The sequence below is a fragment of the Camarhynchus parvulus genome, chromosome 19 (assembly GCF_901933205.1).
Source record: "Camarhynchus parvulus chromosome 19, STF_HiC, whole genome shotgun sequence".
In the NCBI taxonomy this organism is placed as follows: domain Eukaryota; kingdom Metazoa; phylum Chordata; class Aves; order Passeriformes; family Thraupidae; genus Camarhynchus; species Camarhynchus parvulus.
The window spans coordinates 6235054-6257917 of record NC_044589.1 but is presented as its reverse complement, the minus strand read 5'-3'; the positions used below and the strand labels follow the sequence as shown (position 1 = coordinate 6257917).

The window sequence follows — 22864 nt, the reverse complement described above, 5'->3', positions numbered from 1 at the left end:
TTAAAAATTTGGTTTCCAGCAGAAAGCTGGAATTGTTTGAGTCTTGACTGTAAAAGTAGTGCAGGTGATCTGTAGTGCTGCCTGTTCAATACCTTAAAATATTGTCCTTTAGGATCACCAAAGAGGTGTCCCCTAAACCCACAGAAGAAACAGCACTGACTGCTTTTGCAGGGATTTGAGAAAGCTAGGAGGAATTTGGGATAATTTATGCAAGAGGTATTTCCAAACCAGGTGTGTTAAAGTCCCTTAGAACTTTTAAGAAAAATAACATAATGAAGAAGCAGAGTGTCTTTTTCCTTTGCCTGATATAATTAAAGAATGCAAGGCCTGATGGTTATGAGCCATTTACATATTAAGGTAAAGCTTTCAGATGTTATTCGGTTAAAATATAAACGAATCTGATTTGTGGTATTTGTGGCTTGATACAAGGAAGAAGCAGAAAGGAAAGAAGAGTAAAAAAAAGAGATGAGCTGCACTTCCTGGAGAGAAAAGCAGGGCATGGCTGGTGCTGGCAGCCTGGCAGGTAGTGAGTGCTGGGAGGGGCTGAGGACTTCCCTGCTGCTCTGGCACACTGGTCATGAGGGCTCCATGTGAAGAGGAAATGTTGCAAGAGATGTGGTGTTCTCTATGCAAAAAAACCCTTGTGTTGTGCAGGAGGCTGTTTGATCTCTGTGTCTCTTCAAACTGAAACCTGGGTGGTTGCCAAGCGTCTGCTCTGAAGTTTCCGGATCTAGGTGGGGACAGGGGAGTTCCAACTGTAACCTGAATGTGTTGAACTGGCAGCTGCTGGTGTCCAAACCACTTGCACTGGGAGGAAAATTCCACAGAGTGGCTCTGTGTAGGATGAGAATGTGAGCTATGTCCAGGCTCACGGCCATGGAACTCAAAGCTGCTCTCCTGTAACTGTTTATTTTTCTCTGGAGGCTTCAGTCAAGTTGGTTGTTTGTCCCTGAGTGCAGCTTTGCTGGAATGCTGCCTGCCTGCCATCAGAATAAAGGAACACCTGTGAAAGGACTGTGGTGTCACCTGAGAGGAAGGAAATCAGAAATCAGTGTTGCTGCAGGGTGAGTGTTCACATCTGGGAAGAAATATTTGTACGAGCCAGTTATTGCCTTCTTAGGAAAAATTAGGTTGTGACAAAATATTTTGGTTTGGAAAGGTAAATTCTGGTGTAGCTTGGTACCTGGCTGTGAATTTCTCTGTGCTGAACTCTTGAAAGTGCTTTTCAGGCCACACTTGTACTGGTCTCAAATTATCTTAATTGCAAACCACTTATCTGAACTGATGAGTAGTTAACACAAATGTGACACGGTGCTCGTTAGAGTAGAAAATCAATCAGTGTTTAGTGTGGGCTGGATTGACATTTCTGGATTGATAGGGGATGGGGAGGTTCATTTGGGTCAATAAATGGCTCAGTGATGAGTGTGTGGAGTGAGCTGCTCCTCTCCAATGTGCAACCAAACCCCACCAGCATCAGCCCTCATTTCTAAGGCCAAAAAGTGTCAGTTTTTGCAATTTTTGGGAGTAGCAGAGCAGTGCTGGGACAAGATCCCCACGTGTCAGGTTAGGTGATTTATGGTGCTGCTCCCTGCTCCTGGAGCACTGCAGCTAACAGGCTTCACCCCTGGTGGCATTCCTGGCCTTGTCCCCAGGGCTGCTAGGGGTGATACTGTCCTTGTGTCACTTCTCCAGGATTTCAGTGCTCAAGGCATGAGGGCGTGCACAGGGGAGGGGATGAACAAGCAACCAGGGAGTCTTGGAGCTTCATCCATGTCACTTCCATGAAATGCTCTTTCTTTTGTATCTAAGATAAGCTTATCCTGATATCAGTTCTGTTTAGAATCATAGAATGGTCTGGGTTGGAAGGGACTTAAAGATCATCTTGTTCCACCTTTCACTGAACCAATTTAAATTGGTTTCACTGTAGTCCTCCACTCCCTGCCTTGTCCATGCATCCATTTGACCCTTTGATTAACCCTTTGAAACAAAGCTGGGAGAGCAGCGATGACAAAAACAACATTTTCTGTTTGTTCAGTTCCCTGAACTGTCTGCTCAGAGCTGAATGGATCTTAGTCCAGAGGGGGAGAGGGCCAGGACAGGCAGAGCTGGGACAGAGGTGTCACAGTAACATCAGCTGGCCAGGCCAGCTGACAGCAGCCTGGGACTGCCCTCTGGCACCTCAGAGGACATTTTCTGTGCCCTTTTCACCTTGGACAAGTGTCTGTAGTGTAATGATGTGGGGATGATGGCTTGTGTGGCTGTTCTATTCTTACACTGCTGTGTTGTGATCCTTGAAGTCAGTGCTAGTGAGAAGTTTAGTTTGTTTGCTAGAAGGTTCTGCAGTCACACTGGGGCACTTTTGTGCTCTGATGTGTGGGCTGATTGGCACCAAAACCTCCCAGCATGTGGATGTGGAGCTAGGCCAGCTGTTTGGGACATAAATGGTAATTAGCTGCTTTCTAAATGTTGGCTTTATCAAGGTTTACAAACAGAACAGGCAATCTCCACTCCACTGCCCATAATGAGCATTCCCAAGCTCCCACAGCCCCAGCTCCTGAGCAGTGCAGGAGCACCTGCCCCTGAGTCCTGCACTGCTGGTGCCCTGTAATGTGCTAGGAGATCAGGGAGAGAGAGGCACTGATAAATCCTTCCAGGCTGCACACACTTGGACACAGAGACAGGAAAAGCTGCTCTCTGTTCTGCCTCTTGCCAAAGCATCTTTAGAGTGGCTGGCATCCAAAACAGGGGAAGAGCCCAAGGCACAGGGGTCTAGTTGGGCACTGGTGTCTGGAATATTTTGCTCCCTCCCCTTCCCAGAGTGTTTTTTTTTCCATGGATGGAGTTTGGGAGAGCCAGTGCACTGAGGGTGAGGATGGGGAAGGCCTTACCCAGGTGAGGATGCAGAGATTCCCACTTTTGCCCTGCTTTTCACCAGGTGTAAAGATCCAAAGAACCTTTGTGCCCTGTGGGACTCTGACAAGGCACTTGTGGTGGGTAGTAGAACAAGATTACTCTGTTGTGGTGTCTGAGCATGCCATGAGAGACACAGGCAGAAAGGGGAGGGGAGAAGGAATTAATTCTGCTGCCAAAACCTTCCATGCCAGAGGTCGGATGTGGCTCTGTGCCCACTCCGGGCATACGTGCAGGTTCCTGCAATTTGTTGCTGTCACCACCAACAGTGGCACACAAGGAAACAAAATTTAAGAATGCCATCCTGCAACAGAGACCTCAAGAGGTTATTTCTAGATGGAGCTCTGTGTGATGTAGTGGACTGTAGGCTCGTTGTGAGGGTAGAAAACAACCCAAAGTGGTTTGCACTGGAATTCTCGATGCTGTAGTAGGCAGCTGGATTAAAATGTTTTGGAGTTTTGCTCCTTTTTGATGCACTGGGGGTGAAGAGGCTTCACAACCAGCTGTGAGCTGGAGTGGGTTAGCACTTGGAAAAGCGAATTTTGGAATAGTGGGGTTCAGCCCTGCAGGTACCTGCATGCAGCTACTCCTGGGAGCCATCAGCTGTTGTGGAATTTGTCAGCTCACCAGACAAGTGTGTGCTGCCTCTCACACACCCCAGCAATTCTGAGAACGTGAGGGGCTCTCAGATTCCTGTCCTGGATGGCCCTTCCCCTCCAGCTCTAGGGGTAGTGGAAGAAGGAAAGGAGGTCAGGCTTGAAATGCGAAGTCGGAGGAGAGGAATTTGTGGATGGGCAGCAGATAACGCCCATCGCTCGGTGCCCCTGGCCACTCCCACTGCCCCTGCTCTGTGGAAAGTCTGATTAAAGGCAGCGCTCCGCCCCGCCTGCCTGAGCCATACATCCGTGCACAAATGCCAGATTCTCTTCATTCCAGCCTGCTGACTTCAAGGAGGACTTGCTCTGACAAGCTGGAAATGAGGGCTGGCAGCTTCATCTGCAGCTCAAAGGCTTTATCTCTCTTAGACACTCTTGCTAACATTTCCCACAAACACTGCTCTGCTGGTAGGAGCTGTTGCACACACAGGATCCATCAGGCACTTATGAATAAAGCCTTACCTTGTGTAACTCTCCTCAGAACAGGCAAGGAGCACTTCACAAAGCACTTGGCACCAGGCCTGTGGCAGAGCTGGCTCTCCTTGTGCTTCAGCCTCATTATCTGGGGAGCAGTAGGAAGAGTCAGCTCAGCCTTTGATTCTCCTGTCCCCCTACCAAGCACTGATGTTCTTTCCTGCACAAAAATCCCACAGCCCAGCCTCCATCTCCCACTGGGACTGTTTCCATCAGCTGAAAGCTGCAGCTTTCCATCACCACCAGCTTCCACACCACATTCTGATAGTTCTCCGCCTCAGCTTCTCTTTCCTCTCTGAGCTCCCACCTTCACTCCTGCCCCTCTGCTCCATGATAAATTCTTTGATTTCCAGGGTTGTTCTGGCCCCAGCAGCAGCTGCTTCTTCCCTGGTGCTGCCTCACTGCTCCATGAGGGATGCCAGCTGTGTCCACCTGTTAGGGTTGTTTTGTATGTGCCTTTAAGGCAGCTGCTTCTGCTGCATTTGCAGCCTTAAACCTGGAATATTCATATTCCATATCTCAATCAATGGATGAACTCAGCCTTCACTAAATGCTTTCCCAGGGTGAAATCTATTTAAGATGTAATAATAGTTCTAGAGAACCCAGAACAAGATAGCCAAGCTCTTCTTTGATTGCTGTTTGTTTCAAAATCAGTATTAGAGCAAGTGTACTTTTACATTCACATATTTAACATGTGGAATGAGATAACCTTAAGCTTGATGCAGTAAGGTGTGCACCCTCATATAAAAATTTATCATAAATCAAATTTGAGTCATCATCATGATTGTGACATAATTTCTGCTTAAAAGGGCATCTTTGATGTCATCACCATATTGCTTCACAAGCAGCTTGGTGGTGTTATTTTAGGTTGGGGAGGATGTGTGCATGTCTATAGCTACTAAAAACCATCAGGCCAGTGTCAAATGTCTGCCCAGTGCTCCACAGATTGCACAAGTGGCTGCTAGCAGACAAAACTCTTTTTTTTTTTTTGTCTGATTTTTGAGGGAGGGCTGTAACCACAGGGCTTTGACTTGTGGCCATATAACCAACCCTGCTGAGCAGAAAGGGAATCCCAATGATATCTGCTCCAAATGCTCTCTCCTGACCATGGCACTGTGCTTCCTGGACATTGTGTGAACTAAAACTTGTGAAACAAAACCTCTAATTTCCCTTTGTGAAGCTTAATACAGAGCACACAGCTCTGGAGCAGCAGGATATGAGAATTAGAATCATTGGTGCAGTGAGGATTTTGAACAAGAAGCAGGCATGAAATACCCAAAGCATTTAACCTCTGTGTTTTATTCATCCTGGAGCAAGTGTAATTTAAAGTGGCACCTCTATAATTGATGAAGTATCTTTTTACCATTTGTTTAATTACCAGTTTCAGTGTCTAGAAAGCAGCAGATCAATAATTTACAGTGATGAACTTCCCTGTGTCTCTGTTTTTCTACTTCAGCCATGCAAATAACAGCCCCTGAAACAAACCCTCAAATATTGATGCTTTCCTTTAGGTGATATAAAAGAGCTTAACCTTTTTTTCCTGCCACAGGTGCACTCCAACACCACTGGAGCTGAGGGCAGAGCACTGACCTTGGCAAGGCAGGGTTAATTTAGGGCTTGCCCTGCATTTTGTATCAGCTCTCAGCTTTTTGCTGCCTCCTCTCATTGTTGGAGTGATGAAGGCTGGGCTCCTGTTGTTGCTGTAACAGCAGATGCTGCTGCCCTGGCTTTAGGAGAGCTGTTAAAACAGAAAATTTAAGGTAACAAACCAAAGCTGCTGCCTGTGGTTTATATGTATTTCTTTCATGATGGGGTTTGATAACAAATGTTGACTTTTCTATGTGAAATACCTATTTTGGAGACTGTGGATCCTTCTGTCAGGTTAGAGCTCAGATTCCCTCATGGTCCTGCAGCACCTCCCCAAGGGGAGGTCCTTGATCTGTCCAAAAGGAGCTACAGGATCTGTACCTGTCAAATCAGAGGGGAAAAATGTGTTTCCTTCCCAGTGGGATGGGCCTTCAGACAGTTCCTTTTGTGGTCCTGGCTGCCATGGGCTGTGGGGTTTTCCCACACAGCATCAGAGCAGAAGATCTAAAGACACCCAAGTTCCATGGGATCTCCAAATCCACGATTTCTAGCAGGATGGTGAACTCTGCTGTCAGTCTCCCAGTCTCATACCTGTGATTCTTCTCACTTTTTAGAGCCAAGATAAATATCTTATTTCTCCTAGACTTGACTTTGAAAATGAGCAAACAACTTGGTGACTGCATCCTTGGGCTTGGTATGAAAAATAAACAGGGAATGCATCCCTTTCCTGACTCCTAGGAGTGCCAGCCCTCATCTCCTGTTGGAGAACAAGATGCTGTGGGACAGTTGGCATTTCTGTTAATGTCACAACTGTCAATTCCTTCAGGATCTCTCCTTTCAGCTGGAGCTCACAGCCCAGAAGAAGGTTTTGTTTAGCAAATAGGTGTAAAGGGTCATGAGGAAGATTCCTGGGCCTGTTGTGTCAGCCTCAGCAGGATTTGTGCAGTTTTGCAACCACCAAATGCAGGATTAGGAGTAAATCAGACAGAGAAAGAAAAAGGGTTTGGACCCAACCACAGCTGGGGAATGAATGTTTCCATTCTCTGCAGAAACCCATGTTTATCCAGATGTGCAACACACATTCCTGAGAACCACAAAGGGATGGACTCCTTCATTGTTCTTTAGTGTCTCTGCTTCTGATTAAACTGATGCCTCTGATAGTGCAGAAAGTTTTGAAAATGCAGAGGGCAGAACTCTGTAGTTCTCCTTAGGAGGGAGATGAAACTGCCTTGGAGATGAGATATTGCTTGTAATCCAAAGGGGGCTAAGTTGCAGGCCAATAATTTATTTATTTTTTAACATCAATGTCATCACTGCTTCTTTTACATTAAAAAAATCTTGATTTAAGGTGGTTTTGATGTAATAGGAATGTCAGTTTTAAAATTCTTGGAAAACAATGTTCTGAATTGAGAATGTTCTGAATTTGAGTGCAAGCTGGTGCAGGTGGACATGGGATACCCTTCTGAAATGATGGTTCTATTTTCCAGGCAGCCTGGAACGCTTTTGCCATCCCAATGACAGCTCATCATTCCCTGTGGATGTTAAGTGATGCTAAATCTATTTTGGGACAAAAAAGATACACCAAAGCATTAAATCCTCCACGGGTGGCACAGGGGGGGCTCCTTGGGGCACAGGCAGAGCAGCCAGAGGAGATGAGCTCACACAATACCCTTCATCTGCTGCCTTTTCCCCTCATTTTCAGCAGGAGCAGGGCAGGCAGGGCAAAGGGAAGCAGCTCAGACATCAGCTGCAACATCATCTGCCCACGTGCTCAGCTCTCTGCCAGCCTCTGGCTCCTCTCCTTCCCTCTGCAACTGCTCAGCCCCTTCCTTTCAGCACAATCTGGAATTTCTACAGCTCGTCCAATATTCTTATTTTGGGTTCATGAGCTAGTTGTTGAAACCCTTTCCTTAAACTTTTCTTTGGGGGCTTGTGGCATCACAGTCAGTGTAAAGTGCTCTTTGTTCCCTTACAAAGAAGGGTTTGAAAAGTTCAGTCTCATGTGTGTCACTAATAGTTTTATTAGAACTTATTTATAACTTTTCACTGCCCCAAAATAACTGCCTGCCTTAGGCCAACAAAGTCAGTTTGAAACAGAGGAGAGAGGAAAGAGAAAAAAAATGAAGTTTAAAAAAAAAAAAGAAGTGGAAGTACAAATTGTGCCTGTAAACTCTTCACTTATAAATCATCAAATTTAAAACTGCTCCACTTGTTTGAATGTCCAAAGCATTCAATGTGCTCCCAGAACTTAACTCCGCTTGGGAACTTGGAGTTTGCTACAGAATTTTTTTACAGAAACATTTGCTACATTTGCTTTAAAGGAGGGTCACACCCAGAAGGAAAATAAGATTTTGTTACTCCCAGGTATCACTCAACACTCACAGGTTGCTGACTTGGCTTTTTTCCCCAAGGAACCTGTGGATAATCCATGGAACAAACCTATGGCAAATGCAATTGTACCAATACCAAATGTTGCTCACAGCAACATATCCCCATATTTTGGGTACAAATGATAAAAATATCCCAGAAATTACATTGTTATAAACATCTTTATCCTACTATAAACTGTCCATAGAAAGGGATTTTGTTGTTACAGTAACAGTAGAGAGGAGTAGGGTTAGTTATTTGTTGGGATATCACTCATGGACAAACTATTTTATAAAAAATCCAAATTTAAGCAAATATGTTCCATATGTGAGCCTCTCTCCTCTGCTTTTGAGGAAAGTTTTAGTCATTTGACCTTTATTCTTCTGTCTTTGGAAGCTTGAATATACTCATAAAATCTAGGTATTACCTATGCTGCAGTCTCCACATAACAGAAAAGTTCATGGCTTTGAACACAAATTAGGAATTCCACGATAGCTTTATTCAAGCTGGATGAAAAGGAAAAGCTCCATGCTGCCTTAAAAGAAACAATTTCATTTGGCTGTTTTGGAGGGAGGTATTTCCTTTCAAAACTGTTTTTCACAGTACCAATGATCTGATTTTGGGTGTGGTTTGTTTTAATGTAAAGCTGCATTGGTGAAAGTTGTCAATTAGAAGAGAAGAGGACAGGAGAGGTCAGTGAAGTTCAGTTCTTTCCTATAAAGCATCTGATATAGTAGATAAATTTGGTATTTGTGTAAAATGATGAATGTTGGCACAGTTAAGAATGATGTTTTTCCGGTAGCCTTCTTTAAGTTTCAGATTTAACCTACTAAAGAAGATAAAGCAACTTAAACTTTCTGGTTTAGTGCTGGTGGTTCTAAACAGATAATTCCTATATTTAGAGAAGAATTTTGCAATCATTGGGGGCACAGGGGAGGCTTGAGATCCTGTCAATACAACATTAATGGGGTGGATGAACTCTGCTTTCAGACTCCCAGTCTCATACCTGTGATTCTTCTCACTTTTTAGAGCCAAGACAAATATCTTATTTCTCCTGGACTTGACTTTGAAACTGAGCAAACATCTTAGTGCCTGCATCCTTGGAGCTGGTATGAAAAATAAACAGGGACTACAACAGTGTTAGGGTCCAGCCTGACAGCTGAGACTTTGTACTGACTTAAATCCACAGGGAGCTCGTTCCCAAAAATGTTTTTCTCCAAATTTAACTTCCAGATACCACTGACCACAAACCATAGCAGCAGAGGCCATCTTGCTGAATTGCTTTATAATTGTTATGGAGCAAGTATTACATGAGAAAAGAGGCATAAGAGCATTTAAAATTAGAGCCTTTTTGTAGCTGTTTTTCTCTCAGAGTCATAACCACTTGTGTTTCCCAGCTCTGAAAAACCTGCCTGCTGCCTGCACTCATTTTCCCCTTGCTGTGCAGTCAAGGATGTGAAGTATTTAACAGGACAAAAATTAAAAGGTCAGTCTAAAAATCCTCAGAAATCCACATGCCCCTAAAGATAAAGCTCAATGTGAAACATCCTCTTGGCCCACAACAGGCCCTGGAAGGCTCTGAGTGCACACCCTGTTCTGGCCAGGTCTTGTGGGGACAAGGGCCAGGTACAGCAGCTGCTGAGATCCTGGTGGCACTGGAGGAATCCTGTGGGACAGCAGAGGGAATTGGGAATAATTGGGAATCTCAGCTGTGTTTTCATGGGGACTGTGAAGCTCCTGATGCTGTGATGTGGAGACAGCTTTGCTGTCTAATCTCTCATCAATGATTCTTTCACAAGGGTGGCCTGGGTTGGTTTGGTTGTTTTTTTTTTTTAATGCTCTTTTTTAAGGGGTTTTTTTTTTTTTGCTGTGGCAAACTGAGCTCTGCAGCTCAAGGAGGTCTCACCAGCTGACAGGAAAATGTTGGCTGGGATTTGGCCTCGCTTTCCCCTGGAAGTTGTGTCATTCTGCAGAGAAGAGACATAGGATGTGGCAGGGCTACAGATACAGAATTGTTTGTACATTTTGTCACAAACATCTCTTGCTGTCAGGGAGGAAAAAAAACCAACAAAACTCTGGGTGATAAATCTGTCTAGCAATTTATATTGTGCTTGTTTCCGTGGCAGCTCTGGGGCTGTGTTTTCTCAGCAGGCTGCCCTGCACTGGGTGCTCCTGGCCTTATCCAAAGAAAAAGCAGAGATGGAAAGATGCTCCTTGATGGGAATCACAGAGAAACCTTCCAGTTCTATCACTTTCCCCAAAGGAGGCCTCTGTGAGCATTGTTGTAGGAGCTCCCTTCCATTTGTATAAGAAGAAAAATGTGTCCTTTAACTGGGTTTGCAGGTTTGGTGTCTGCTGAAGGGATGGTGGAAAGGATGCACATCCCTGGCAGCTCTGCTGGGATGTGCACAGCTGCCTGGAGCTGCTGAAACTCTTGGCCTAGGAGACATTAATTCCTGCTATTTTGTGGCAGTGCTGCAAAAATGAACTTAAATGGTGCCCAATGTCTTTGCTGTTTAAACCAAGATGAGTAAGAACTGTCCAGTTCATAATATATTGGTGCTCCATGGATCTGCAGCCCAGGAAGGGGAGCTCTCAGCCTGCCCTCTGCATCAGCACTGCCCATGTTGTGTTTTAGGGCATGGCTGTGTCTTTTCCTGCCTTTTCTCAATCGGTGACATGCTCAGCTTTTCTTTGTGAGTGTTATTTTATAGATTTCAAAGTCTATTCTGTCTTTTTCCTGCCATGGAGAAAAGCAAGGGCATTACAGAAGGACAGAACATCTCTAATTTGTCCATTTAGTTGCTATTTTGGGCTGTAGGACAGGACCCTGCTCAGCCCAGGTTAAACTCTGTCCCTCTGTGTGGAGAGAAGCCCTGGGTGTGCTGCCTTGCCCTGATGTGTGAGTAGCCTCCTCAGGATTCCTGTACATCCTTCTCCTCCAGACTGCAAACAGTTTAGTGCTGATCTGGCCTTATATAGTAATTTCCTATTATTAGAAACATTTCCTTGGGATCTTGCTCAGGGAGTAGCTGAGGGAAATCCTGTTTCCTTCATCTAACTTGCAGGCAAAGCACCAGTGCTCACTCTTTCCTTATCTCGTGTGGATGGAACAAGAAGTTTTTGTTGTGATTTGCTTTCCAGCCTGAAGCCCTTTCTAACACTGAACCTCTTTTCAGAAATGCAGGAAAAGAAATGTGAAGGAATAGGAACCATCAGTCAGCAGTGTGAGCTGTAAAGTTTTGTCTGCAGCCTGAACATTCTCAGTTCTTTTTCATCGTGTTTTCCTCACTCAGATTGAGTCCTTCCTTTGGAAAAGCAGCTCTGTGCTCAGTGCTGGCTTGTGTGAAAAGCAGTGTGCTAGGATATTTCACCTGAGAGTGCCAGGGATGGGCAGCCAGCCAATGGCTGTGTTAAAAAAGAGGAACAGCTTTAAATTAAGGAAGGAGAAGTTTTTGTTCTGCGTGCAACAAGAAGTGTTTTTACAGGCGAGACTCACTGGAAGCACAGAGATATGCACAGACTTTGAACACTTAATTTTTCCTGTGAAAACATTTTTTCCCCTTAAAAGGAAGCTGTAGGTCCTGCCACTAGGAGTGACTGTTTGGAAAGTCAGTCGGCAGGAATGCACATCAGCTGAACTGAGTCAGGCTGTTTGTGTTACCAGCTCCCTCCAAGCCCCATCCCTGCCACAGCCGCTGCAGGGGAGCTGCTGCAAATGATTGTGTCAGAGCAATCGCAGGGAATTAACTGCTGGGTTTAAACTTTGTTGTTGGACTCAGTGCAACAATTGCTGTTGGGATTGGAGTGTGTTTGTAAAATCAGGGAAGCCCTGACAGGGCCGTGAGCGGGAGCAGCCACGGGCATGAGACAAACTGGCATCACATTAAGGGCATCTGGTAACTATAAAGTGGGACTTTGTTCTGGTGGCCACTGTCAAAGCCAGCCAGCCATTTCTGTTTCACTGCTTCAGCAGAAAGCAACAACAAGGAAAATTTATCTTAATTTGTTAGATTAACCCAGTTTCTGTTTTCGCTCACGTCATAGACCCAGAATTATTGTGTGTGTGCGGGAGCCATAACTAAATACAAGCCTGTCATATGTGCCTTTTAATCCATCACCAGGGGCATCAAAACAGGGAACAGCACTGGCACAGAAAGTGCAGGAATCCAAGGAGACGTGTGCATCTCCATTTTTTGCAATATTCCTTTTTTTTTGTATTTATTTGTGAAAGACTGAGCTTGGGAAGCAAAGAAGTTTGGTGTTCTCACTGACAAAGCTTTCTTGAAACAAACAAAACCAGTATTGACAGTTTTAGGCATTACAAAGCATAAATTAGAATCCAAAATAATAATCTAAATATTCTTTGTCTTCTGGTTTTTGAACCCTTTTGGCCACACCTCACTATTTTGAAGGTTTTGTCTGTAACCCTGCAAACACCTTCACACAGAATCAGGGAATTCAGTCAACTTGTGATGAGATGAAGTTTGCAGTAAGGTGAAGGAACTTTCATCATCTTGAGGCACCTTTTGAGTGAGTATAATGAGCTTTTGGTTTAACCTTTCTAGGTGTGCAGTTTCACAACTGAGCAGGAATGTTGTGTCTCCAGGGGCCAATGTCCTGTGTTCAAACCTCTGCTCATGATGACTTGTTTGGAGCACTCTTGAGAGGGGAAGAGGAGATGCTTTAATCCAAAAACTGGGTAAAAAAGACAATTCTTAGCAGAACTAATAATATAGGGAGGAGGTTTTGCCTTTTTATCAAACTGTTACAATATTTAGCATTGGCTCTTTGGCAGGGCATTGATTTATCCTTATCCTGCAGTCAGATGTTCATCCTCTGTTGGACACAGGGTGTTTTTCCCTAAGCAGTGGGACAAATGTCTCAGAACCTTCAGCTTTGTCTGTAGGGTGTTTTAGGAATGTGAGGCATTTTAATCAGTTTTAGATCAGGATAATCTGGACAGCAGGACACATGTGACAGGTTAAAGACATTTCTATTTTTTGATTAAGACGTTCCTCTGACCTGCAAGAGGAAGGGCTCTCAAATTCCTGGCCTGTTTAGGGTGGTTTCTTTCCCATGGTATTTTTGCCAAGTGCTTTCTAATTATGGAATGTGTCTTATTGTGTAGTTCTTTTGCAAGGCAGAAATAACTAATATTACAAAAATCCAGAAAGAACTCACTCACTGATAGCTGAACTTGACACCTTTCAGAGTAACGTAGATATGATCCACATTGATTTTTGAACAGCATAAACCCAAGGCAGCATCTCGTACCTCCAGATGTATATTTTGCAGTGGAATCTGCACTGCAGAGGGGAACACTGGTGGTGTTTTCACGGGACCAAACTCTTTTATTTTTTCAGCAGAGCCACTGCTTGCGGGTGTAGCTTAGTGAGCTTGTCGGAGCAGGGCTGACAGGAAAGGTTTCCAGTCCCCTTGCTTTGAATGTGAAATTGTATTCAGGGAATCAGCTGCTTATCTGCAACGAGCAGAGCAATCCCAGTGCTCTAATCCAGGGTTTAAATGAGTCACTTCTAACTGGTGAGGCCTGGAAAACTTGATTCATCCCTCGGCCTGTAGTTGCCTGTTGGAGTGAGCCAGACCTTGCCAGCCATCCTCAGCAGAAATCACAGACAAGGGCTGGGCTCTGCTGCTGGAAAGGAAGAGTCTGGTTTTATCACCTTCATAATCCAGGATCAAGATCTTATAAAGTAAAATTATCTCTGCTTTCCAACTTTTTTTTTTCCCACTCCTAATTTAGGCTAACCCACATGCAGGAGAGTTTTCCTCACCAGCAGATGTTGGACAGTAGTTTGGCTACAGGAAAAAAGCATTTTGAGGAAAGGTGTTTTCAGTGAATAAATAAATAAAAGGGTTCTCCTGCATGAAAAAAACAAGGGAAATATGTAAAAAATATACTTCTAAGTGCTGGGCTGTTCTATATTCTTCTCTTATGTGGCATTTTCTGTGATGTGATCTGAGAAGTGTTAGGAGATGTAAACTAGGGAAAAGATGAAGTTGTTTATGTGAAGATAACTCTGCTAATGCTTAGAATTCTAACAGGAGTTTAACTGAATCTGTTTGGTGACAATTAGAGTGGTTTGAGGAGTGCTGGTGGAGCACTGACATTCTCCTCCTGGAGAGTTAGAGCTGCCAGGCCACAGCTTTAATTATGCTTGGAAAACTCCTGGCTCAGGGCTCACTGCTGTGTTTCACTAATGGCTGGTGTGGTTCACTTTGGGAAATGGAGTTTTTATCACCTCTGATCTCACCTGTGCACAGGAGAGGGGCTTGGAGCAGTGTCCACTTCCTTCAGTGCCAGCCCAAAGCTGAACCCTCCTCCCAGCCACATCCTGAAGCTGCTGCCGTTAAAAATTCACCCAACTGAGATAAGAAGTGAATGAAAGTCCTGCCAAACAGAGTTGTGCAAGAACCACAAATAATGTTCAAAATGGAGGCTGAGAGGGCAGAGGAGCTGTGGCACTGCAGTGCTCCCAGCAGCCAGGCTCCATCCCAAATCCTTGGCACATTCTGCCTGTGACATCCACAGCAGCCAGGATCTCTGGGATCTCTGCCTTGGGCAGAGCTAATTACAGGGGAGTGCTGCACCCAACCACTGACAACATCTGCTGCTTGTGTTTGCTTTTAAATAGCCTCCTCTCTGAGCAGGATGAAGCTTTTTAGCTTTTTGCTCTAAATCTTTTTACTTCAGAGCTTGACCTTACCCTTCCTGTAGCAGAATTTGTGAAGGATGCATTTTGATAAGATGGGAAAAAACAAAGCAAACAAAAAACCCTTTAAGCAGAGCTGAGTGCAGATAGTGCCAGTCATGAAACATCAGCAGCTGAGCTTGGGAATCTTTCCATGGCTCTGCATGTTCAATGATTAGAGAATCTGCTTGTCAGCTCACAATATGAATTGCCTGAAACACCTGAGGGGTGGCATCCTCTCTAACAGATTTAGATCTTTATTTGCACTACCTATAACTCCTTTTAGGATGGATCCACAGCTTAGTCCATTGAGGAACAAAATAATAAATAAAACCATAGAATGATTTTAGATTGGAAAGAACTTGTAGAGATCTCTGGTCCCACCTCGCTTCTGGGCAGGGCCAATTTGCATTGAGTCACTCAGGCATTGTCTGGTTGAGTTTTAAATATCTCCAGGGATAGAGTTTCACAACTTTTTGGGACCCCTGTTCCAGTATTTGACAACTCTCACTGGGAAAAAAAAATTCTCAAGAATTCATTGGAATTTCCCTTCTTCCAGCCTGTGTCCGCTGTCTCTTGTTCTTTCACTTTCCCCTAATGCTAGTGAAGGCTGTGCAGTATTTTTGTCAGAATGCTCTTATCTCAGGAGGTGGGTGGGAAATGAGGTGGGGTTTTCACACTCTTGGTGTAGCTGTGATCATAAATAATTCTGTGTGAGAAAACTGATGAGCTCAGAGACAGCAAAATGTGCAACTTGTGTTTGCAAGGGCTGGGGACTGAGGGCAGCAGTGCCTTCACTGTGTTCTCTAGAAGGCTCTTCCTTGGTAGTGCAGGTTATTTTGTAATAAGGACCTCACAACTTCCAGGTAAAGTGGGTGTTTTGGTGCTGGATGGCTCCAAAGGAATCTGGAATAAAATCCTGCTGAGCCAGGTTGGATGGGGCTTGGTGGAATTGGAAATAAGTGAAATTTAAGGTCTCTTCCAACCCAAACCATTCTGTGACTCTAAATCCTTGTGAAGGCAAACTGGACTCCTTATGGTCTCTGATTCTCTGAGGGGGTGATGCCCACTGTAATGCCAATGCTGGGGTTGTGTTTGCTGTGTTTGGGGTGAGCTGGGGCAGGTCTGGGCAGCCCTGTGCTCTCTGCTGTTCCAGGACAATAACCCCCTGTCCCAGAGCTCCTCTCTTGCTGTCTGATGGCTGTGCTTTGTGTGCTGGGCTCAGCCCCAGCTTTTCCAGTGCCTGGGATTACTTTTCTTTCCGTTTTTCCTGTCATTGGGCAGCGGGATCTCCACAGGCAGAGCGCAGCTGATTTCCCTGGGACTGCCTCTGCCGGGCTGCTCCTGCTGGGAGGGGAGTTCTCCTTGGAAAACGCCCTCTCCAGATGCTCCAGTAGGAGCTGGTGGGAGGGAGGGAGTTCTGACTGCACTGAAAATGCCATGAAAAAAAAAAAATTAAAAAAATAAGGCAACTGACAGAGGAGAGAACTTGTCCTGAGAGTGCTGCTTTTTGCAGCAGCGCAAGCGAAGGCTCTGCGAGGGCAGCGGGAGCTGGCAGGAGGCAGAGATGAAGTTCCGAGGAGGGGTAAGGTTTATTCAAGGTTTATTTAAGGTTTATTTCACTCCTCTGGGAGCTCTGCAGCTCTCAGATGTGGATTTGGTCTCAGGGGAAGAGAGGAGGAACATTTTCAGGGTTTCAGCAGGAAAGTGAAATGCTTTGAGAAGGATCCCTTCATTGGAAAATTGGTGAAATTGGATAAAAATTCAAGGAATGCCTGTTTGGAGGAGGAAGCCAAGGTGGGAGTTGAGAAAGTGGGAAGAGAGGGGAAAGCTGTGCTCTGCTTTAGGAGGGAAGAAAGGGTGGAGCTTTCACTTGGGAGCAAGGATGTGAAGGGAATGTCCTGGAGCTGGGCTTTGCTCCTGCCCCATTCCTGCCATCCCAGAGAGTGGCATGAAGTACCTGCTAAAGGATTCACTGCCCCTCAGTTCCTCCAGGCTGTTTTAGTTTAGGAAAACTTTGTCCATGCTTTAGCAGCAGCCAGAACACCTGGCCTGTGTCCTGCATGGGACAGCCCCAGGCTTGGGAGAAGGAGTTTGTGGCAAAAGATTGAGAGGACTGGGATTGTTACCTGGAAAAAGAGATGAGGACAAGAGGAGGAGAAATAAATAACAGTGCCACAGAGAGCACAGAGATCCTTTTTCTGGGTTTGTGTAGCTTGGGAAGAGAGACACTGAGTTAAGCTAAAAGTTGCCAAAGAAATGCAAAGATTATTTTCATACAATGAATAATTGGGCCGTGGAATTCACTGGCTCTGGAAGATGTTGAGGTCAAGAATGAGAGAGTGTTATAAAAAAGTGTGTGAGCTTTTGCCTGGATAAGAATGTCAAGACTTTAATTGGTAAAGTGACCAAATTTAGGAAGAGAAGGGTAGAAAACATCACTTGTGTAGATTGGAGCAATTCTCTGTTAAAGAAGAGTTACCATGGGGCTGCTGCATCCCATACCTGCTCAACCCAGAGATCCTTGCCTGTTTCCCCAAATATTCTGGTGCTGACCACTGAGAAAGTGATGAAGGGAAGGGGCAGAGCTTTTGGAGAACCTCCTGAGTCCTTCTCTGTGGGAGTGGAGGTGACAGAGCTCCACGGGGTATTTCTGCTGGTACCTGGTGTGCTGGGGCCAGCTGTGGGCCTGGAGAACGGCTGAGAGGGGTGGCAGTGGGACAGGCAGAGGTGGCAGTGGGACAGGCAGGGGTGGCAGTGGGACAGGCAGAGGTGGTGGCTGGGATGTTCTCTGAGGGAGCTGTGGGTGTGGAGGTGCCCTAAGCATGGCCCCGGAATGCTCTGGAGTTCTCTCTGGAAAGTTTGAGTGTCTCAGAGCCCTCGTGGTGTCAGAGGTTCTGTGGGGGTGTGGAATGCAGGGGAAGGGCTGGCAGCAGGGCTGGCATTGCCAGGGCAGGGCAGCAGGGAATGGGGCACAGGGGGCGCCCCAAAGCGGCATCAGGTCCTCATGTTTGAGCTTCTGCCACCCTTCACCTGCTCAGCTGCTCTGGAAATCAGCATCGAAACTCACTTGAAGGGGCAGCAAGCTGATGTTTCACCTTTTTTAAATGCCTTTTTGAAATCTGTTTGTCCCCTGAAGCTGCTGTGGGATGCCCATGCCTGGGGGCACAGGTCTCCTGAGCAAACTGCCACCAGCAACATCTTTGAACCAGCAGCAGCTTGTGCCATCTGTTCAGGAGCAAAAATGTCAGCTCCCTAAATATAGAAATTCTGTGTATTTACTTTTCCAGCCCTGGTGATCTTTCTGGTTTGCCTAGTTCATTTTTCTTACTGCTCTTTTATATTTAGCCTGTTGATTGAAATATCATTACCCCTCTTAATGGTAAACATTTTTCCTGTCCTTCAAATCAGTTCTTACAACTGCCTTTTCCTTTTCACTGCTAATTGCTTATTTCCTTACTCATCCCCCCACAAAGTAAAGTCTGGAAGGTATAATTATGTTATAAATATTGAACAAATAATGGTACCTACTTATTATTTCAATTCATCCCTATCCCAAATGTGGAAAACTTCAAAGTAATTACTTTGCAAGAATTAGTTAAGGATGTAGCATTTCTATCTCTTTAATATAATTTTTTTAATACTGTATTCTGGAGTTCCATCCTTCCATCTGGTTAGGATGGGAAATATCAGAGGGACAACCAAGTTCTGAGTTCCCTGACTCCAGACATTCCATTGCTGGTGATGTATTGGTCTAAAAGAAGCAAGAATAAAAAGTAATTCTGAGAAATGGTCCTTGAGTGGCAGCTGCAGTTCAAGTTGTTCCCTCTAATTCTGCTGGTCTGGGGCACCAGAGCTGTTACCTGGTTTTGGTCCCAATCCACCTGACAGCTCTGGTTTTCCCAGGCTGTCTTTTGGGAAATCACTTCATTGGCCTTACATAATTAAGAGCAAATAAGTGTCTTATCAATTATTATCTCAGCTCAGGTGGCTTCAGAAAGGGCAGACAAATCCACGTGGTTGCTTGTAGGGGATTTTTATGGGAGACACAGAGCTGCCTCTCAGGGAACCTTCTTTCCAACCCAGCTGTTGACTAACAGAGGGAGTTGTGTCCAAAATGAGCAGCTGATCTGCAGTGTGACAGGAGGGAGGAGGATCCTGAGTGCACTTCAGTCTGTCAGGGATTTCTGGCAGAATCCCTGATTCTGGTCTCCTCTGCCATCCTCATTATTTCTTTCTCCATGCAGAGGGAAAGAGGAGCTTTCCCATTCTGCACCTAGGGAATTGAGGCTGTGGATACAACAGTTGATTTTTGTCTGCTCTGCTGTCTGGCCCACGTTGTGTCCAAGCCCTTTCCCGGGCTGTAGAATAAAGTAAGAAATCAAAGGAATTTTTTTCTTTCCTGCAGCTTTGGCCTGACAGTGAAGAATGTCCAACTATCCATGAGACAAATGTTTTTTAGCTGCCACCTCCCCACGAGGAGTTCCTTCTTGGTTCAGGCTTGCATTGTCTTCCAGAATCTAATCTGAATTTCCCTTCCCACTCACATTTGGTTCTGTTCTTCCGTTCCCGGCTTTGTGGCTATTTCTGGAGCCTGCAGATCAATCATCTTGCACTTGATACCAAGATAAAGGTGCTGCCTCTTCCCAGAGGGAGCCACTTCCTGGGGTTCTTCCAGTGAGGACACAACCCAATCTGTAAAAATACATTGCCAGGAGAAAATACTGCAAGATACATTTTTAGGTGTTGAAGCACAAATTCTATTCATGTTGTGACTTTCCTTTCTGAAGCAGTTATGGAGTTTCCCTGCTCCATACAAGACCTTTCATTTTGAGAATTCCAGGTGTTTTCTCATGGAAAATTGCTGGTGCTGCCTGTTCCCTCAGTGTCTGGAATTGACTTTTAAACCATTCCAGTACCCCTCTGGGAAAATCAAGCCTGGGAATGAGTCTTTGCTTCATGTTGGGTATTCCATGGCTGCTGGACAAAGCCAGGGGGATTTTCTTGCTCTGCTCACATCAGCCCCAGATCCCTGTGCTCATGGCAGAGCTGCCCTCCCATTTTCCAGCACAAACTCCCCCAAAGTGCTCAGCCTGGCTGACTCTAATCCTTTGGATTTTACTGCACAGAGCAAAAGGTCCTGTTTTTCATTTCTGAGGTGTATTAGTTCTCCATGTCCTAAGCAGAGGAAAAACTTTATCATGCTTTGGCATTAAGCAGAGTTTAAAGGAAAAGTATGTGTTTACACCTTCACAACCCCATGTCAGCAATTTCCCAGTTCAGTTTAGGAAACTCCTTGGTACAGTCTTGAGTGGTTTTGTACTCCCAGGAGCTTGGAGGTATTTGCTGGTCTTGTTGACTCTTGTATGAGCACAAAGAAAAGCTGGAACCCCAGCCAATGTAAACCTGGCTCTGCAGGCTGCATTCAGCCACCAATTTACACCAGTGGAAAGTCTTTCCCAAAATTCAATCCCAGGGCAGAAAGAGCCCTGGAAGCTTTGCTGTGGTGGTGATTGCACTGGCCTGGTCCCCACCATTCCAGAGGGACTTTTCCCTTCCTGGCCCTGAGCTGCTGTTGTGCTCCAGGCTCTGGAGAAGACATTAAAAGCAAAGAGTGGGTTAAAACAATGTGGGAGCAGATCCTGGAAATGGCTCCGTGGGGTGGCTTTGGGAAATGTGGTGGCAGAAGTCACATTGGGCACCCTGGAGGGGGGTGACCCTCAGGACAGAGGGTTCAACATGGATGAAAGGGGAGATGGAGAGGAGGCTCAGGCACTCCTGAGCCCACAGGCACCATGATCACATGCAGATTGCTCAGATTTTTGCCATTCCCTGGTTGCAGCCTGTGCTGGGTGTGGCATCAGGTCTCCCCATCCTACAAAGGTCAGGATCCCCAGCCAGGCCCTGCTTTTGATCCCATAGGGGACCTCTAAGGTGGACCTCTAAATAACTGATTCAATGTGCTCCCTTTCCTCCTTTCCCTGCCTCTGACACTCTGCCAATCCCACAGGGAGGTGATTTAGCTCAAAACCTGCAGAGAAAACCACCAGATTCTTTTTTCCTGCTCTTTGTTTTGCTGATTGAGTTACCCTGGTTTGGTTTGGAGGTGTTACCCTGTCCCAGGGAGGCAGCAGAGCCTGAGGAGTTATTTAATGCTGAGCTTTAAGTTAAACCTGACCTGCCTCTTAGGTGGGAGTTCCCAAGCATTTCAAGGCAGCAGGAACTGGCCCTGCTGCTGAATCCTGGCTCCTGACCCTGCTGTGGCTCCCCATTACCCTGTCCCTGGCCATGTCATTACACGTGGACCAGTGTGGGAAAATGACTTGGATTAAAACAATAAAAAAATCTGAGTTAGTTTTAATCCTTGTCAGATTTCCAGCCTGGTTTATTGCACAAATCCTGGGCCAGTGCAAACCAAAGGTTGCAGATGCACTGAGGTCCTCCCTCAGCATCCTCTAGCACTGAGCTCTCCCAGCAGCTCCCAGAAAAACTGATTTCCACAAGGAAGGGTCTGATCAGACCCTCACAGCCTGTGTTCTCCCAGTTATCTGGAATATACTCCTTGCCACAGGGCTGTCAGAGTGGTCCAAGCTGATCTCTTTCCTGGACCAGAGGATGTTGTAAATGTATTTCAGTCAGAGGTCGTTTGGCAAAAAAAAAATTCATCCTCTGCAAAGACAACTAGGGAATCAGTGTTGTCCATAGACAAACTGCTTTAGTGGTTAATTAGCACCATTGCACCACATTTAACCCCCTAGTCTGGGTTTTCTAGCATTAATTTACAGCCACCAGATCTGCTGTCTGCCTGCTAACAGAAAATCATTTGGTTATTTTAATTTATTAAATTTTTGGTTATTTTAATTTATTCAGTGCCTTACATTCAGTAGGAACATATGATCATCACTGTCATTATTTTTTTCTTCAGTAGTGTCTTCCCTCCCCACTTCCTTCCTTTTGCATGACTGCTCTGTTTCCATTTTGCAAAAAGGGTTCATTTTCACCTCCTTTTATGGTCCATCTGTTGATGTCAGTGGCAGTGAAACAGTTAACACTGACATTTGAAGCTGGTGGTAGACTTGGACATACGCAATAAAGCAAAAAGCTGGCATGGAGCAGTGCCTATTGCTCAGCTCTGGCTCATGTTTGCACTCAGCTTGGGCTTGGGAGGGTACAAGACTGAGTGAAGTTTATATTCAGGAGGCTCTGACTGCATCACATCCCCTGGGCACATTTAATTATCACCAAAAAGCCACTTGCAGTGGTTTGTTTGGCTTTTGCTTTGTTTCAAGCTGGCTGCAGATTTGAGGTGCTGATTTTGTTCTCACGGCAAGGGGCTGGAGTTGAATGAGGAGACAAAAATTGGAGGAAACCGAAAGTTCTTGGCCTTAAATGCCTGTCCCAGAGGAGGTTTCTGTGTTGTGAGGGGGATGGATTGGCTCTTCCCTCTGCTGGATGTGCACAGCTGGGATCACTTTGTCCTGGCCTCAGGGAGGGGCTGATGAAAGAGCTGCTCAAGTGACGTTTTCTGTGCAAGGCTTCAGGATTATATAAACTGGGATTAACTCTGCAAGGGGGGAAGTTTTCCTCAGTCCTTGTTGAGGCAGCTGTGTTTTAGGGCTGTAGTTGTACATTTCCCCACTTGAAAAGGAGTTCTTTCCCTTTGGTTTTGCCTTTGTTCTCATCACCTTGGCCAAAACCAGCTCTGGGATTGCACTGCTCTGATAGAAAGATTCCAGTTTCTAGGCAGAGTTTATTTGTATGTGATTTATCTCTTATTTTCCTTTCCTTATCTCATCACCTTCCTTCTCCAAGGGTTATCCCTTTTCTCCTCACCTTGGCAAAGAGGGTGAAAGACAACACAGCATTTTGCTGAAGATGTGAAGGACTTGGCTTGGAAAATTTTGGCCCTTTTAGAAGGATTACTTCATGAGAGTGTCTGCAGAATTCCTCCCAGGCTGTGTCTCTCCAAGCTTAGAACTCAGGCCTTCCAGACCATGAGACTAATTGGAAAAAATAAAACAGGAAATCAAATGATGTTTCTGAGCCATTGGAGTGGGTCTGGATTTGAGGTTTCCAGAAGGAACTGATTTTCCTATCTGAAAACTGCTGGGTTCAGGCAATGACTTCTGCCCAGGCTTACAGGGAGGAAGCCAATTA

General features: G+C 45.4%; 1 protein-coding gene across 2 annotated transcripts in view; it reads left to right on the top strand.

Annotated features, from left to right (window-relative positions):
* The window catches only part of MYO1C (myosin IC), a 49157-nt gene that overhangs the window by 6732 nt on the left and 19561 nt on the right, over nt 1–22864 (top strand). Inside the window, exon 1 of one of the 2 annotated variants that reach the window (XM_030962400.1) lies at nt 16106–16292. The exons of the other annotated variant lie outside the window; for it this stretch is intronic. Within the exon in view, the coding sequence (XP_030818260.1) occupies nt 16275–16292 (18 nt within the window). The 5' untranslated portion in view covers nt 16106–16274. Of the gene's footprint in view, nt 1–16105; nt 16293–22864 lie in introns of those variants that run through there. 2 annotated transcript variants of the gene reach the window in all.